This window comes from Callorhinchus milii, unplaced genomic scaffold (assembly GCF_018977255.1).
Source record: "Callorhinchus milii isolate IMCB2004 unplaced genomic scaffold, IMCB_Cmil_1.0 Scaffold22, whole genome shotgun sequence".
In the NCBI taxonomy this organism is placed as follows: domain Eukaryota; kingdom Metazoa; phylum Chordata; class Chondrichthyes; order Chimaeriformes; family Callorhinchidae; genus Callorhinchus; species Callorhinchus milii.
The window spans coordinates 8949837-8967909 of NW_024704763.1; the positions used below are offsets into that span (position 1 = coordinate 8949837).

Below are 18073 nucleotides of genomic sequence, written 5' to 3' on the forward strand. Positions count from 1 at the left end.
CAACATCCCCCAAACAGCTTTTCTTTCGGAATAATGACTTGGGATCTTTATCTCCACCTGAACAGACAGACGGGACCTCGTCAGAAGGACGACATCTCTGACAATGCGACGCCCCCAGTGCTGTGTTGGGGTGTCAGCTTAGACTATGTGGTTCCTGATGTGGGGCTTGAACCCACAAACTCCTGACTCAGAGGTCACATTGCTTCCCACTGATTAAAGTTACTGTGGGCGAAACTTAGACAGTTGCTGCTGTGGGTGTGTGTTGGGGGCGGAGAAAGGACTTATTAAACTCCTATCTCTCACTGTGTCAGAGCCCGTCTGCTCACAGCTTCATCATGGTCATTCCCCTCGTTCTCCTCGGGATATTCTGGCAATGCAGCTCAGCCGCTTCCTCAGCCGCTTCCTCAGCCCGACTCAGGTGGGATCTGACAGGTAAGAGACTGAGATCCTGTCCTTAACAACAGAGAGTGGTGAGGACTGCACAGAGAGAGGGAGAGAGAGGGGGGGGGGGGGGGGGAGAGAGGGGGAAAGATAGAGATAGTGCGTGAGAGAGGGGTGGGGGGGGAGAGAGAGAGAGGGGGGAGAGAGGAGAGAGAGAGAGGAGGGAGAGAGAGAGAGTGTGTGTGAGAGAGAGAGTGTGAGAGGGAGAGAGAGAGAGTGAGTGAGAGAGAGTGAGAGGGAGAAATATATATCGTGAGAGAGAGAGTGAGAGTGATATATATATATCATGAGAGTGTGTGAGTGAGAGAAATAGAGAGAGCGAGAGTGTGAGAGATAGTGAGTGTGTCTAAGTGTATATATGTAAATATATGTAAATCGTGTGTGAGAGAGAAATAGTGAGAGAGAGAGAGGCAATTTGACCCTCTGTTTGTTGTTGTGAATCTATCATCAGTGGCTGTGTTTGCTGTAGTGCAGGAGCTGTGTGTGGGTTACACTCTCTCTCGGGATTCTCTCTGTTTAACGCGACATTCAGGTGAAATTGACAACAACAACAACAACAACAAGATTCCATTTATAGAGCGCCTTTCACGTCGGGAGGACGTCCCAAGGCGCTGTACAGTTGGGTCAGGACCCGAGCATTGGGGGGAAATGGTCAGGGTGAGGGGAGGGAAGGGAGGGAGCGAGGAGGGGGTAGAGAGTCGAGAGGGGAGCTGAAGGCTGAAGGTCAAAGAGAAAGGTCTTGAGACCGGCCTTGAAGGAGGAAAGGGAGGAAGCGGCGAAGGCACTGGGGGATAGAGTTCCAGAGCCTCGGGGCTGACAGGCTGAAGGCCCGGCCACCGATGGTAGGGCGGTTGGGGAGGGGGATGTGGAGCAGACCGGAGCCAGAGGAATGGAGGGTACGGGCAGGTAGGTAGGGGGATAGTAGGTCGGAGAGGTAGGAGGGAGCGAGGCCGTGAATGGCCATGTAGGTGAGGATGAGGATCTTGAATTCAATCCTCTGAGGGATGGGGAGCCAGTGGAGGCGGGCGAGGGCGAGGGCGAGGGCGAGGACGAGGGTGGGAGTGATGTGGGCGCGGTGTCTGGCGCGGGACAGTACACGAGCTGCAGAGTTCTGAATGACCTGTAGTGTGGAGGGAGGGCCGGGAAGGCCGACGAGGAGAGAGTTCCCATAGTCCAGCCTTGAGGTGATGAAGGCGTGGACCAGAGTTTCAGCCGCGTGAGGGGTGAGGTAGTGCCATAGTCTGGCGATGTTCTGGAGGTGATGGAAGGCGGTGCCAGTTGTGGTGCGGATATGAGGGAGAAAGGACAGCTCAGGGTCGAACAGAACCCCAAGGTTCCTGATGGCTTTGAGAGGTGGAGAGTGCGGCCTTGGATGCTGATGCTGTCAGCGCCTGAGGTGCGGAGGCGCTGACGTGAGCCAATCAGGAGGGCCTCAGTTTTGCACACGTTGAGCTGAAGAAAGTTGTCTCTCGTTCAGGACTCGATGTCAGACAGGCAGCTGTCAGGACATCGGTGGTCGTGGAGTTGAGGGTAGAGGAGGAAAGGTAGAGTTGGAAGTTAATCCCATGTCTGCGGATGATGTCACCACAGGGGGAGCCTATAGAGGGTGAAGAGGAAGGGACCGAGGACAGAGCCCTGAGAGACACCACATGAGACAGTGTGGGGGGTGGAGGAAAAGCAATTCATGGAAACAAAATGAAGATGGTGGGAGAGGTACGACCTAAACCACTCAAGGACAGGGCCTTGAAGGTTGAGGTGGGAGGACAAGCTGTGGAGGAGGATAGCGTGGTCGACAGAATCGAATGCTGCCAATAGGTTGAGGAGGATGAGGAGGCAGAGGGAGCCCTGATCACAGACGTTCAGGATGTCATTGGTGCCAAGTCGTCCTTCTACTCCAGGATAATCCTGGAGGCGAAGGACAACCCCAGGTTACTGTTTTCTACCACATCCCGACTCCTCCGTCCCCCCCGCCACCCCACGCAGGTCATCTCCTCCACCCTTCACTGCGAGGAGATGCTGGATTTCCTTGAATCCAAAATCAAGCGAATTCGCTCTGCGGTCACTTCCCCTCCAACATCCACCCACCCCCACCCCCTCCCTCCCACACTCCGACTCCTACCCATCCTCCCCTACACACTTTCGTACCCGTTTCCCCACCCTCTGTCACCAAACTTATCCTATCCCTGAAACCCACCACCTGCTCCCTTGACCCCATCCCCACTCCACTCCTTATCTCCCAGCTCCACCTCCTGCCCCACATATCACATACATAGTCAACCTGTCCCTCTCCTGTGGCTCTGTTCCCATTCCCTTAAAAACTGCCACCATCACTCCCACCTTGAAAAAACCCTCCCTTGATGCGTCGCAGCTATCAATCTCCGGCCCATCTCCAACCTCCCCTTCCTGTCCAAGGTCCTGGAATGAGTTGTGGCCTCGCAGCTGCGCTAAGTAATTCCAATCGATAGCCTATATTTGTGCTGCCTTAAGAGCTGCACTACTCGATCCTTGAGTGGTATTAAAACTCTGCAGTAATAATACTCTGATTACATCAATAGCTGACGTGCTGACTTCATCTTTTTGTCAGCCAATCAACTTATCTATCACCGCCTTGCCCACCTCCAATCCCTGACACACGGGAACCAACTCCTCCATGCCCAGTACACCAGATAACTCTTCTAGTTTCCGTCCTTTCTTGAAGGACAGGTGACTTCTCATCCCCGTACAGACTCGACCCTCTTTGGTAATCAGTGGAACTAATCCTTCCTTTCCTGCAGTACCTAATAACATCTTTGTCGTCTTCATGGTCATTTTTCTTACTGGAGGAATCCACTCACCCCTGGACTTATACAGTTCTCCTATCCAGAATGGCTGAAAGCCTAGCAGTCAATGGTGGGGCAGAGAGCGCGGGGGACATGAAGCAGGTCGGGGTTTGCTGAGCACTGAAATATTAATGTATTCATTTTGGTACAGGGAGGATGGGAATCTCCCGGCCTCAATCCCTCCAAACGAGGCTGAAAGACATCACTGCTTGTGCAGATTGTGAGTGTTGGAATATGCAGAGAGCAGAGAAATCCTTAGAGCTGTAGCTCAGGGCTGCAGCTCAGTGGTTAGACCACTCGCCTCACAAGCGAGATCCTGGGTTGATTCCCGGGCAGGGCGAAATGTTGGGCAAGTTTCCTTACTCCACATGCCTGTTTACCTGGCAGCAAGCAGGAACACGGTTGTTCATCAATTGATTTCTGGGGGTAATAAACCCTTCAAAAAAAATAAAACGAATAAATTGGTTATTTCAGTCCACGAATGTTTGTGGGACCCTGCTGTGTGCAATTGGCTGCCGAGTTTTGCCTGAAAAATATATAGTCAATTTACAGTAAATCCGGTGAAGCGCTTTGAGAACATCTCAAAGATGTGATAAGGCGCTTTATGAAAGCAAAGATTATTAAATCACAGGTACGCAATGTGCAGATGACAGTTGGTGGGTTTTATAGAGAATATCACCATCGACAGCTATTCTATCAACCCCCCACCCCACCATTCTGTAACTCTCTGCCTCAGTGTCTCCATCACGCTCCTTTTTACCCGCACCTGAAGACTTTCCTTCTCATCTGTGCCCAGAATCACCTTCCCCACCCCCATCCCCCGGCTCGGCATTAAGCCACGCTGTCGGTAAACACTGCAAGATGCTGAGCAGCATGAAGAGCGCTGTGTAAACGTGTCAATGTCCAAATGTATTATGTATCTCAGGCTGCAAGATATCGCTGCCTTGTGCACATTGTGAGGTTGTTAAAATGTGCAGATAGCAGAGAAGTCACAAATACATTTTACCACAGTTCAAAGCTAACAGTTCATATCCTTTATATACACATACAAACACCGCAGGGTCAGAGAGAGCAAAGGGAAAATATAGAAAAGGAAGAGCAGTTTAGAGCATCAGAGTGTGAGCGAGAACGACTGAGTAAAAGTAAAACAGTAAGAAAGAGCCATAAAGAGAGTTGGAGAGGTTCATATACAAGGTTCTACAGTAACTACTGTAACCTGATGGAACAATTAGTGCTGTAACCGATGTATATTCCGCCTGATGTCCAATAATCCTGGCCAATAAAATAGGTGACTCACTCTATGGCTGTTTCTGGGACATTGCCTGTGCAAACTGGCTACCGCGTTCGCTCACAAAATACACAGTCATTACACTTTAAAGTGTATCCTGTGAAGGAAGCACTTTGATTATTATCATTATCTTTGGCTGGTGTGTGGGAGTCGGGAACAGGGAAGGGGATGGGGATGTGGGAGAGGGTTTTAATAAATGAATGTCCTATACTGTGCCTGGCAAGCGAGAGGATCCGGCTTGGATTCCATTGGTGGATCGCTCTCCGGGGGTAATAATCACTCAAAAAATATGGTCACTCAATCCATGACTGTTTGTGGGACGCCGCTGTGTGCAACTGGTTGCTGTATTTTGGCCCCAAAATACACAGTCAATCCATTTTACAATATATTCTGTGAAGCGCTTTGAGACGTCTCAACGATGTGTTAAGACTCTATATAAAATACAAGGATTATTATTATTGATAAGGATGGCATCCACCCAAACAGCACAGATGGTTAAACGTCTCATCTGAAGACTCTGACAATGTGGCGCTTCACATAAATTTTGGTCTCTATTTGAAAAGAGCATTCAAAATGTTTTGGTATAAAATTACAATACAATATACATTAATCCGGAGCCTTTCATGTCGGAAGGATGTCTCAAAGCGTAATCACAAAGCCGGGTGGGGTGGGAGCCGAGGGGGTGGGGGGAATGATGACCCAACGCGTAGTCATAGAGGTACGTTTTGAGTCTTGCAGTGAAATGCGGGCGCGTGGGTGGGGGTGTGGGGGCAGCGTGTCAGAAGGACCCTAGGATGGAATTTCCAAAGCGGGGGTAGAATGGCTGAAAGCCTAGCCGTCAATGGTGGGGCAGAGAGCGCGGGGGACATGAAGCAGGTCGGGTTTGCTGAGCACTGAAATATTAATGTATTAATTTTGGTACAGGGAGGATGGGAATCTCCCGGCCTCAATCCCTCCACCTTGACCCCTCTCTGCCCGTCTTCAGATCGCGTCTGAAGACCCTCCCTCTGACTCGGCATCAATCTCCACTACCTTTTGTAAACTCTTGATAATTCAACCCTGCTTAACTTGTCACTCCCACTTAAGACATCACACTGTCAATATCCCGGCTACATTTATTGATGTGCTTATACCTATGTCGTACGCGCTTCTCCTGATAACTCGTCACTGAGCTCTTTTCCATTGGAGTGATGAGTTATCTGGAGTTTACTGTGGTTCTCTGCTTGAAGTTGTCTGATTATGGAGAACACCACATAACTGTGACACAGTTACATTGAGAACATTCCTGTACACATTGACACACAGTGTGTTCCTCACTGAACTTCCTCAATTTCATCAGGGTTGTTGCTTAAATTTGCAGTAAAATCATGAACTGAATGACTTTTCATTGACATCACAGTTTTGATCACACAATCTGTTTCAAGACCTCCTCAACCTCATTCCGTGTTTCAACACAGGTTACCACATAGGTCTGACACATCTAAGAAAATTGGACCAAAATGCTTCATATGGAAAGATGAGGGGCTTGGTTTTCATTGTAATACACCTGTCTACACGTATGTGTAATGAGGAAATGACATTAGGCTGATGACTGAGATTACCTTACTCATTGCCCATTCATTTGCTGATAATGAATTAATCTATTAATTTTGGCCATTCATTTATTGATCATACTGATTTTGCACTTTGAGACATCTGGAAGACGTGAAGCGCTATTTCAAATGCAAGAATTATTATTATTATTATCACCACCCCTATGTGCATGTGTGTGAGTGTGTGTGTGGATTTGTATGTAAGTGTTTGTGCGTGTGTGGGGGTGAGGGCCAGTGATACTTTTGCAATGTTGATGACTGCACAATCTGCCCCAGAATAAACCCCAAACTGCTGAAGCATCATAGACATCATCATTATTATGATCTTATTCCACTTAAATTAGTGTTCCTTTTTCACCCCTCGTGGTGATCGCTAATCAGCCGTGTTGCTTCTTACAGATCACAAACACGACCGGGTCAAATTTGGACGTGAAGATTATGCTGTAACTCTTCATGAAGGAAATACCGTTTACATTGGTGGAACAAATGTCGTTTACAAGATAAACATTGTGAATTCTTCGGAAGATATGGTACAATAGAATTTAATAGTAAACCATAGAATGCTAGCAATTTACAGCACAGAACAGCATTTATAATAATAATAATGCTTGTATTTGATATAGCGCTTTTCACGTCGGGAGGACGTCCAAAAGCGCTTCACAGAACACACTGTAAAGTCAATTGACTGTATATTTGTGGGCGAACGCGGCAGCCAATTGCACACAGCAATGTCCCACAAACAGTCGTAGATTGAAAATGACCAATTTATTATTGTTGTTGGTTTTGGAGGGATTATTATTAGGCTCTGTGTGGAATAAGGAAACTTGCCCAAGGTTTCGCCCTCTGCCTGGGTTTGAACTCAGGTCTCTCGCTCTCTAACACTGAGCTACAGGACTCCACAAATGTGTCTGCTGCTCTTTAAATAATTAATTCAGTCTAATTTATCTGCCCTATCTCCACATCCCTGTAGCTGACTATGTTTTATTTTTTGTATTTTCCTTTTCATTTGCACTATTTACAGCACAGAAAGAGATCATTCAGCCCATTGAGCTGCACCAGGGTCAGAGCAAGGTGTTCATTCAATCCCACTGCCCGTCCTGTCCCCACACCCCTTCGTATACCTGTTTACTTCCCTCTTCAAACCCACATTGGCCTCTGCCTCGCCCACCTTACTTGGTAGGGGTTCCACAGCTCAACAACTCTCTGAGTGAAATACTGTCCTAAACTCTCCTTTCACTCCTCCTGTGACTATTGCTTATCTGTGATCTCTAGTCACTGACTCCCCGACCAGTGGAAATAGCTTCTCCCTATTCACCCTGTCAACCCCCAGCATTATGTGTATCTCTATCAGGTCCCCATCAACCTTCTCTGCTCCAATGAAAACAGACTCAACCTCTGCAATCTCTCCTCAGTATAATCTCATCCCTGGAATCATCCTCGTAATCCTCCTCTGCAGCCCTCCAAAGGCTTAACATTTTCCTGAAGTGAGGTGCTCAAAACTGGCTGCAGTACTTGACTTGTGGTCTAACCAATGTCCTGTACAAACCGAGCCATGGTTGCTTTGCTTTTGTGCTCTCTGTCCCTGTGTGTGAACCAGAGGCCAAGCTGTTTCCTGTGTCCTGACTATAATTTGCTTCAGTATTTCTGAGAACTGAGAACTCCAATTCGCAACATTTTCTGTACATTTCCACAGCATTTATCTTAAAATGCTTTTTATTGAACAAAATGAATTAGAAATGCTGCACAATATACGCTAAATATTTATGTAGCATTAAATGTATATAGAATGCACATGTAGTGTAGGCACAGACCACTTCGGTCAAATGGCCTCATTCTGTGCTGGGTTATTCCATGGAGGTAAATGCAGCAGCAATGACAACAACAAGTTACATGTGTATAGCGCCTTTCACGTCAGGAGGACGTCCCAAGGCGCTGGACAGTGTACACCATTTTAGACCCGAGATGGGGTCAGGGGGGAGAAGGGAGGGGAGGGGAAGGGGGGTGCCGATGGCATGGTGGAAGAGGAGGGTCATTAGGTGGGACTTGAAGGAGGGGGTGAGGCGGAGTGATTGGGGAATGGAATTCCAGAGGTTGGGGGCAGAGTGGCTGAAGGCTCTCCTGCCAATGGTGGGGCGGGTGGGTCGGGGACATGGAGCAGCCGGAGCCGGCTGAGCGGAGGGAGCGGGCGGGTTGGTAGGGGGTTAGGAGGTCGCAAAGGTAGGGCGGAACAAGACCCTGGAGGCCTTTGAAGGTTAGGACCAGGATCTTGAACTGTATCCTCTGTGTAATGGGAAGCCAGTGGAGTTGGGCGAGGATGGGGGTGATAGGGTCACGGAGCCTGGTGCGGGAGAGGACACGGGCTGCAGAGTTCTGGATGATCTGCAGCCTTTGGAGGGAGGAGTTGGGGAGGTCGACAAGCAATGAATTTGCAGAGTCGAGCCTCGATATATTGAAGGCATGTATGAGGGTTTTGGCGGCCTGTGGTGTGAGACAGTGTCGGCGCGGGCAACGTTACAAAGGTGGGAGAAGGCAGAGCGGGTCATGGCACAGATGTAGGATAGAAAGGATAGTTGAGGGTCAAACAAGGTTCGGGACTGGCTCAGTGAGGGGGAGTGAGCCCCATGGAGGGTGATGCTGTCAGTGCCTGAGGTGAGGAGGTGCTGACGGGAGCCAATCAGGAGCCTCGATCTTGTTGACTTTCAAGTGATGAAAGTTCGCTCTCATCCAGGACTTGACGTCTGACAGACATTCTGTCAGGACAGCAGTGGGTCCTGGAGTCAAGGGTGGAGGTAGAGAGGTAGAGTTGGGTTTCATCCACATACATGTGGAAGTTGACCCCGTGTCTGGAGAGCATATAGATAGTGAAGGAGAGGGGACCAAGGACAGAGGCTTGAGGAACGCCGCATGTCCGGGGAGAAGCATTTTGAGGAGATAAAGTGCAGGTGGTGTGAGCAGTACGATCTGAACCAGTCAAGGTCACTGCCGCGGAGGAGAGACATCTGTTTCCCTCAGGTCACCTTTGTCAACATGAGGATATCTGGGGCCACGCTGACGAGTTGGTTGTGGCTGTTATGACTGTCAGAAATGACACAAAACTGTTGAATTAGAATGACCATAAATAAATAATCTTTGTATTTGGTGTAGTACCTTTCACATCGGGAGGGCATCTGAAAGTGTTTCACAGGACTCACTGTTAAGTGCAGTGACCGTGTGTATTTGTAGGTGAACGCTGCAACAGGCGATTTGCGCAGAGTCATATCCCACAAACAGCCGTGACGTGAACGACTGATTTTATTTGCGACATTCCTCGCCAGAACACAGGGAGAAACTCCCTTCTCTTTTCGAATAGCATTAGATCTTTTAGCATCTCCCTCAACCGGCACAGACAGGACCTCGATTTAATGTCTCAACTCAAGGACGGCACCTCTCATTAACGCAGCACTCCCCCAACACTGCACTGAGTGTTGGCCTCGAGCATAGGCCCTCAACTACAAGCTAAATATCCTATTTTGCATACATTTATCTGAGCTACAGAAGAATTGTCAGCTTCTATATGGAAGTGAATTAGCTCAACAGCATCATTGTTGTCCAGGATTATAATTGTTCTTTCTTTATCTTTCAGATTCCAGTGGTTGATCAAAAGGCCATTGATGATTGCAATAAAGACCAACTGGTGAGTTATGATCCTGAACTCTGCAGACTATTCTGTGCGCAAGACTTAAAATCTCAAATAGTATTTCAGGCAGCCTCTGGAAAGAATGTATTTTTCACGAGCTATTTGGAGTGATTGGAGGGTTGGACCATTTTGTTTACTGAAGTTTGCAATAACTTTGGCTGGTCTCGAATTATTTGGGACCAATTTTAATCTGTTCTTGTGCAAATCCTTGGTATTTGTTGCTTCTCAGCCTGGTTAAGATTGATTTGTATGCATAATAATAATCCTTGTATTTGAGACAGCGCTTCTCATGTTGGGAGGAAGTCTCCATGTGTTTCACTAGTGACTGTAGTGACTGTATTTTGTAGGCAAAGGTATAAATCTAAGCTGTTGTCTCTCTTCTGTTTAGCAGTTTAACATTGTTGGCATCTGTTTGTTTCCAGGACTACTGTCAAAATTTCATCACTGTTTTGCAAAGATTGGATGAAAACAAGATACTTGTGTGTGGCACCAATGCTCAGATTCCCCGGTGCTGGCATCTCGTAAGTAGACGTTCCACAAACAGTAACATGCATTGAAGTAACAAGCATTGAAATACAGTGGAAGCGATTAAACCGGACACATCAGGGCCGGCTGCTGTGTTCAGCTCAAGCAGTGTCCGAGCTTAACCAAAGTTCCATTATTTCTTCCCACCAGAGGAGGAGCAGTGACGGCACCGCCTCCCTCCCATTGCCATTCCCATTGGACGGAATGCAGACCAATTAGAGGTGGCTCCAAGGTGATTGACAGCCTTGCAGCCACTTGTGGATGGATGGGCACTCCAGCCAATCACAAGAGGTCCAGGTGTCAATCAATCGTGATTTGACTCCTCCCATTCCCTCCCTTGTTTCTCCCTGTTCCTCCGCCCCCTCACTGATTGACAGCTAAAAGCCGCTTGTGAATGGCTGGAGTCTGTTGTCAATCAATCACTATTGACTCCACCCATCTCCATCCTGGAGCCCTGGAGCACAGGGTCCATGCAGAGCAGACAGTTTATACACAGCCACGTCCTAGAAACAGCCATGAAGTGAATGCTGGTGGTACTCCAGTCTCTGTGTCAGTAGGTTGTGTTAGGACTTCATGCCCAATGCTCACAGTCTAGGCTGATACTCCAGGGTAGTGCTGGAGGTACACTGCTTTGTCAGAGGTGCCGTCCTTCGGATCACAGTGTTAAACCAAAGTGTAAAGCCACAGAGTCTTTATTGCCCATGTCGGATAGTTTATCCCAGTGTCCTGGTCAATAATCCTGAGTAATTCACTTCATGGCTGTTTGTGGGACATTGTTGTGTACCAGAAGGAGGTGCTGATGTTGCCTCCAAAACGCAAAGGGACTGCAAATTACAGCAAAGGCTTTGAGTACGTCCTCCCAACCAGAAAGACGCTTTATGAATAGTGAGAATATTAATCTGAGTGTTCTGCAGCTTTATAGTTTGCTGTTGTGACGGCGATTTTTCCACAGTCATTTTCTCCACTCTACCTCAGGCAATAATAATGATAATCCTTGAATTTGTTACAGCACTTTTCACAAATTGTGAATTGACTGTATAATTTAGGACGAAACGCAGCAGCCAATTGCCCGCAGCAGTGTCCCACAAACAATCGTGGATTGAGTTCAAATTATTATTGTTTTTTTTCTTGAGGGATTATTATCAGGCATGTGGATTAAGGAAACTTGCTCAAGATTTCGCACTGCCCTGCCAGGAATCGAACCCACGTCTCTCGCTTGCGAGGCGAGTGCTCTAACCACTGAGCTACAGGAAATGTAGGCAAGACGGAAGCCATACTCTTTGTCTCCCATCAACGTCTTCTCTCCTGCGGGTATGAACTTCTCAACCTCCCCAGGCTCTCCCTCACGCTCAAGATCGTCTCACTCGTTTTCAGATCATATCCTTTCATGCCCTGACACCGCCCTACCTATGCAATCTATTTGCTCCCACTCACCTTTTGCCTCCACTCGGTTGACTCCGGCTTCCTGTTTCTCCCTCGCCCCTCCACTCCAGCATTGCTGCCCATGCCTTCAGCCACTACACCCCGAAATTCTAGAACTCTGTCCCTCAATCACTCGGCCTTGCCCCCTCCCTCCCCACTTTCAAATCCCACCTAAAGACCTTCTTTTTTGATTGTGCCGTAAGAGGTTCGGATGGAGACAACCAATACGGTGGTGTAATAATCCAGTTTACTAAGTTATATAAATATTCTTAAAACTGAGACCATAGAAACAGTCAAATCGATATTGATTCTAATGGGAAGTGTGCTGACCCTCTGTCATGACTTCAACTATTCCAAAGTAACATCTTTCTTTACTGTGTTTCTATCTCGGCCTCCCCTAGTCACAGAGAATGAAGCACCCATCCTTTTCAAGCTGCTAGTGACCTTGATCAGGCTGCTTTGCCCGAGAGAGATATGGATAACTTTTGAGCAGCCTTCCACAGCTTGTGACAAAATAGGTCACCTAGAGAACATTGGATCCGAGATTCTGGAGCATCTTGGCCAAGTCGCAATTCCTTTTGCGGCACTTACTGCTTTATCCAATATAAAGGATATATTTCATAAATAATATCAATATTAATGAATAATTATTAAAATGTCACATCACTTTACAGTAAAATCCTTTGAAGCACTTTGAGACGTCTTGAGCGCGTGATAAGGCGCTGTATCAAATACAAGCTTTGTTATTAGTGGGTGAATGCTGCTCCATTCTCTGGAATTCCGTCTGGTGCTAATTACACAAAATAAAAATAATCTTTTGTACATCTTTCACATCAGGAGGACGTCTCAAAGGATTTCACAGATTCACTGTAAAATGTCATGACCGTGTATTTGTAGGCAGACGCAGCAGATAATTTTCACACAGCAACGTCCCACAAACAGTTGTTGTTGACCACGACATAGGCAGAAACTCCCGTCTGGTTTCCAAATAATGTCTTTGGGTCTTTAATGTCCACCTGCAAAGGCACAGGTGGGACCTCAGGTTAATGTCTCGTCTGAAGAACGGCACCTCTGAAAATGCAATGCACTCCTAGCAATTTGCATGATGCTTTTCCAATCTCAAAACGCTTCACAAGGTTTACTGTAGTGTAGTGACTGTTTTTGCAGGTGAAATTATGACATTGTACATCAGGATTTTTCAGCCGAGTAAGAGAATGTGTCCCCTTTCTGAGGTTCAAGAGCTGACTGAGCAACGAGCAATAAAACAAGTAAAACAAGTCACCTTTCTAACACTAATCACTTGTTTCTGTCCTATTAGGGCAATGATGGGAAATTGAGTGTGGTTATCAGTGAGATTAATACACCTCTTGGGAGAGGTGTTTCTGGGCACACCCCTAAACAGAGGACCACTTCACTGTATGAGGGTAAGTCTAGGTCCAATTCACATCTTGTTTCTGGGTAAAATTGATGTTCACATCCAACTCCTCTACCCAAACCCTTCCCTTGTCTCCTTCGCTCCACCATCAGTAGGCAGCCAAGTCTCTGGAACTCTCTGCCTAATTCCTACACCTTGCTTCCTCTTTGCCTGCCTTCAGATCTCACCTGAGGATCTTCTACAACAAGATTCAACAACAACAAGATTCCATTTATAGAGCGCCTTTCACGTCAGGAGGACATCCCAAGGCGCTGTACAGTTGGGTCAGGACCCGAGCAGGGGGAAATGGTCAGGGTGAGGGAAGGGAAGGGAGGGAGCGAGGAGGGGGTAGAGAATTACAGTTACTTCCTGTCTCCCTGGTTCAGCATCAACCTCCATTGAGACGTGAATAAACAACATGTTGCTGCTGTTGAAGTTGTTGTCTGATTATTATGTTCCAATACAGACCAAAGACTCTATTCAGCAGCTCCTCTCTATAGAAATGGTGACCAAATCGTTTTTCAAGGATATAAAGACAAAAAGTGGGTGCGGACTCAGGACAAGTGGATACAGGGTGAGAATGAAATGTTAATAAATGTTTAGGATCCTCTTTCTTTACTTGACGTTTGAGGATTGTTGCTCTCCTCACCTGTCAGGGCTTTGACTTGCAGGGTTAACTGGAGCTCAATGGGAGGATTCCCTGCCCCCAGTGACTGGTTTGCCCTTCTAAGTCCTGCTTTTACGTTTTCAACAATGTGTAGAACACTCTTTAATTTTTGGTCTCCAGTTACACAATCCAACAGTCACACTCAACACCTTCTACTCAGTTCGCTCTGCTTCCTGCTGTTCTCTCCCTCCTGATCTCCTTCCATTGGTCAATTGGTCCTTGTTTATTAATTAGCATCCAACATTGCTGATGTGCTGAGATCAGCAGTGCTCTGGAGTACCTGACCTGCCTGGCTCAGGAACTGTCACAGAGGATGCGCTCGATTCTGACATTCTGTTGCCAAAAAATGTCACCTTGGGGATAGTTCACCTCAGCCCCAAAGTCCGCATTCCCGCCTGCCTCCTGTTAAATTCTGCCTAAAAACATCATCCCCCCACCCCCTTTGCTTGGCTTCCTACTCATTTTTGTCATGTGTATTGTTGAATCGTTCAGCCTGGGAAGACCTGCCGATCATTTCCCTTTGACCAGGTGTCGAGCAGTTTCTGAATCATTCTGTGTCCATTATAGACCACATTTCCATCACAGCACTATTAAATCACTTCAGAAATGATCTGGAGGTTGGGGTTGGTTATTTCCCACATGTTGATCTGTTCTCTTTGATCAGCTGTCTTCTGTGAAAGAGGAAGAGAAAATAACCAAATCATGCTGTTCCATTTCCAAAACAAACCGACAGACAGACAAACAAAAAAGAAAAAGAGAAAGCAAGTTAGAGAGAGTGAGACAGAGAGAGATCACGTCAGTGAGAAAGGCTGGCACAGTGTGCTACTATAATGATGGTGTAAGTCCTGATGGGAGGACTTTAGTTAACATTGTAGTCAATGTCATTTTGTTTGATGTCCAATTATCTGCACTGTTTCCATATCCACATTGGGCCAAGGCTAGTTGTTTGGACATTGGGCTCTCTGCCATCTGGGTCACTCTTCAGTGACGTGTGATCTTGTATCCTCTCGTTTAGAGCCCATCTTTACCAATTTTGTGCCATTGGATGACCTGATTTTCATGTTCTTCCGGGAGAAGCGTGTGGGAACAAAGAACTGGGAGGTTGACCCCTGGATATCCCGGATTGCACGAGTGTGCAAGGTGTGTAAGGCCGGTTTGAACCATCAACATTTACAGCTCACAAGGAGGCCATTCAGACCATCAAGAGAAAGGAATTTCTCTCTCCCAGTGTCCTGGCCAAAATCTTTGAAATTTTTTTTTTAAAAAAGGCCTTTTATTTCGTGGCTGTTTATTGGACATTGCTGTATGCAATTGTGCTGCCAGTTTGCATACAAATACAGTCACTTCATTTCACAGTAATTCCTGTGAAGCGCTTTGAGACATCCTTCTGATGTGATAAGGCGCTATACCACAATCAAGGATTATTATTATCATGTCTTTGCTGCCTCTCTGAGAGCCATCTGTTTCGCTTGTCGTTTCTGATGGTAGAGACCACAAGATGATGTGATGATGTGATCAAGCCGCTTTTTAAATGAGTCCCAGCGTCCTGGCCTCAACCACCCTTCCCGACAACCCCGATACAATCATTACTGCACTCTGAGTAAATAAGTACTTCCAGTTGATCATCTTGCAATTGCCCTCTGCAGACCTGAACCTGTGTCCTCTTGTTCTGCTGTCCCAGTGCAGCAGAATTAACTGTTTTGGGCAGTGACGCACACTGACACCAATTTAATGTGAATGAGGTCTATCAGATGGCAACTATTATTGTTCTGTATTGCTATTACAGTCTGATCTCTTTACTCATAGGCTGACAAAGGGGGTCCCGAATCTGACTTGTTCAATAAATGGACGACCTTTCTGAAGGCAAGGCTGGTGTGCAGTCTGCCCTCCCAGAACCTGCATTTCAACCGGGTGGAAGACGTTTCCATTGATAAATCTAATATGTCCAGCGAGACCCGAGTCTATGGTATATTTTCCAACAGATGGTGAGTACACCAGAGCTGCAGAACACCCTCGTTCCAACTTTTAGTCTAAAGTTTCAATCTAAAGGTAAAAGACCTTCCTTTTTGATCGTGCTTACGGTCACCTCCCCCTTCCTCCCAAATCAATTAGGCATTCCCCCCTCTGGCTGTATGTGGGGTGTTAAATATGCTGCGTTTGCCTACAGACACAGTCACTAGACCTAATAATCACTAATTAACAAACTGGAACAGGGTTAGAAAGGATGGTTGAGGCCAGGACACTGAACACATTTAAAAAGCAGTTTGATGCTGTGATGGGGATGATAGGGGGGTGTTCTGGTGGTGGCCAAAGGGCCTTCTTCATCCAAACTAATTGTGAAATTCAATTCATTATGTGTTTCCATACAAATTATTTCATTTTCTCTTTTTTCAGGAATTCAACAGCGGTCTGTGTGTACTCCATAGGAGATATTTTGAACGTGTTTAAGAATTCCAATTTCAAGGGTTTCACTGGAAAATTCCTGACCATAGGCCTGGCACGGTAAGGAGTGACACAAATCTAGTTGTTCACAACACACAAATTAAGGTTCACTGATTGTTTGGAAGTGAATGACAAGCTTCTGCTGCAATAATAATCCTTGCACTTGATGTAACGCCTTATCACGTCTTCGAGACATCTCAAACCAATTCACAGAATATACTGTAAACTGTATGTTTATTTTGTGGGTGAAATGTTTCGCCAATTGTGCACAGCAGCGTCCCACGAACAGTGTGAATTAAGTGACCAAATTATTATAATTTTTTGAAATCTGAAAAAGTGATCCATCAATTGACTAACAACTTGGTTCCTACTTACTGCTGAGTAAACAGAGGTGTGTGGACTATGGAAACTTGCCTAAGGTTTCACACTGCCCGGAAACTGAACCTGGGTCCCCTCACTTGCAAGGCGAGCGTGCTAACCACCACGTTACATGCCCTGTCTGTCCAGGGTAACAGAGCTGGGGTTTATTGACTTATTTTCAACCCGAAATGTTTACAGTCCTTCTCATTCCAACCCCCTTATCTGTATGACGCTGAATATAACAGAGACATTGATGTGGAGGATAATCAGTTGACTGTTTTTACTTAAAAAATCTTCTTGTTTTGTGTTTGCATGTGATGCCAAAGAGAGAGAGAGGGGGAGGGCAGCAAATGATCAGTTCCTGAAAACAGCATCTGTTTAAAGCTTTACAAACGTTAGCATTCTGTTAATCTTCACTGGGCAGTCTTTAAATAGGATTTATCAAAGAGGAATGGGGCATTGAGATTCTCTCCCAAAGGTGGATAAAGTCAAAGACAACTTATAGCACAAATAAAGGTTAAATCTCCTGTTTCTTTTTGCACAAATATTGCAGTGTGTTGCTGACAGTCAGAGGGTACCACGTGACACCTTGATCTTCATAAGTAGACACCCTGAGATGGAGCAGCCGATCAACCCCATCGGAGGAAAACCAATCATCATCAGCAAACAGCACTACTTCAAGAAAATAGTGGTGGACAGAATTGTTGGGAAAGCTGGCCTGATCTCCCATGTTCTCTACCTGGCTACAGGTAGGTCATGGCAGGCTCTCGTTTGGCTAAATAGTCTTACTGACACATTAATGGGTCCTCAAGCCTTGCCTCTCGCCATCCTGGGCCAGTATAATTTTGGGGTTTGGCGAGCTGGGGAGAGAGTGCATTCCATTCCAAACACAGAGATTTCCATGTGTATGTGAAACTCTCAGTATTTGGTCTGGAGGTTCTTAAGCATGGAAATGGTATTGCGCATAATATATTTTTCATGTCAGAACATTTCAAAGCGCTTCACAGGATTTACTGTAAAATACAGTGACTGTACGTGAATTTACTTATTTTACTCTCCCCTACTGGAGCTCTTTACTCTAATACCATTACTCTGCTCTTATTTAAATAAAATAATGTTTTAAAATAAAACATTTTTTTAAACATTTAAACCAATTCCCTTTTAATGTTGTTGAGGACTCGGCCTCAACAGGTACTGAACGATTTTCCAAAACTGCTATTCTCACACCTCTTTGTGTGCGAGTGGTGTGAGGGGCTGTCCATCTGCAACAACATATTGAAACACACAGTCATCAACTCCATAACAAAACCACTCTGTCAGATTAACACAAATCCATGAAGAGCTCATTCTTAATGAGCACTAACCACCTCACTCACACTCAATCACTTCATGCCCTGACACCGACTCTCTGACCATCTCATGCCCCA

At 46.3% G+C, this 18073-nt stretch overlaps 1 protein-coding gene across 1 annotated transcript; it reads left to right on the forward strand.

Annotated features, from left to right (window-relative positions):
- Nucleotides 1-250: 250 nt before the first annotated feature.
- LOC103189221 (semaphorin-7A-like) lies at nucleotides 251-17301 on the forward strand. Its single transcript, XM_042343078.1, has 10 exons — nucleotides 251-432; nucleotides 6540-6670; nucleotides 9763-9813; nucleotides 10239-10337; nucleotides 13082-13187; nucleotides 13644-13751; nucleotides 14860-14984; nucleotides 15651-15829; nucleotides 16239-16346; nucleotides 17200-17301. Exons 1-10 carry the CDS (start codon nucleotides 336-338, stop codon nucleotides 17237-17239), a joined length of 1044 nt encoding a protein of 347 aa, XP_042199012.1. The 5' UTR covers nucleotides 251-335; the 3' UTR covers nucleotides 17240-17301.
- Nucleotides 17302-18073: the final 772 nt, after the last annotated feature.

Bases quoted from the DNA above. Each gene is read 5' to 3' on its own strand.
- LOC103189221 (XM_042343078.1), top strand. From the start codon at position 336: ATGGTCATTCCCCTCGTTCTCCTCGGGATATTCTGGCAATGCAGCTCA. The intron at 433-6,539 runs GTAAGAGACTGA...TGCTTCTTACAG, and splicing joins ACTCAGGTGGGATCTGACAG to ATCACAAACACGACCGGGTC. The intron at 13,752-14,859 runs GTGAGAATGAAA...CCTCTCGTTTAG, and splicing joins TCAGGACAAGTGGATACAGG to AGCCCATCTTTACCAATTTT.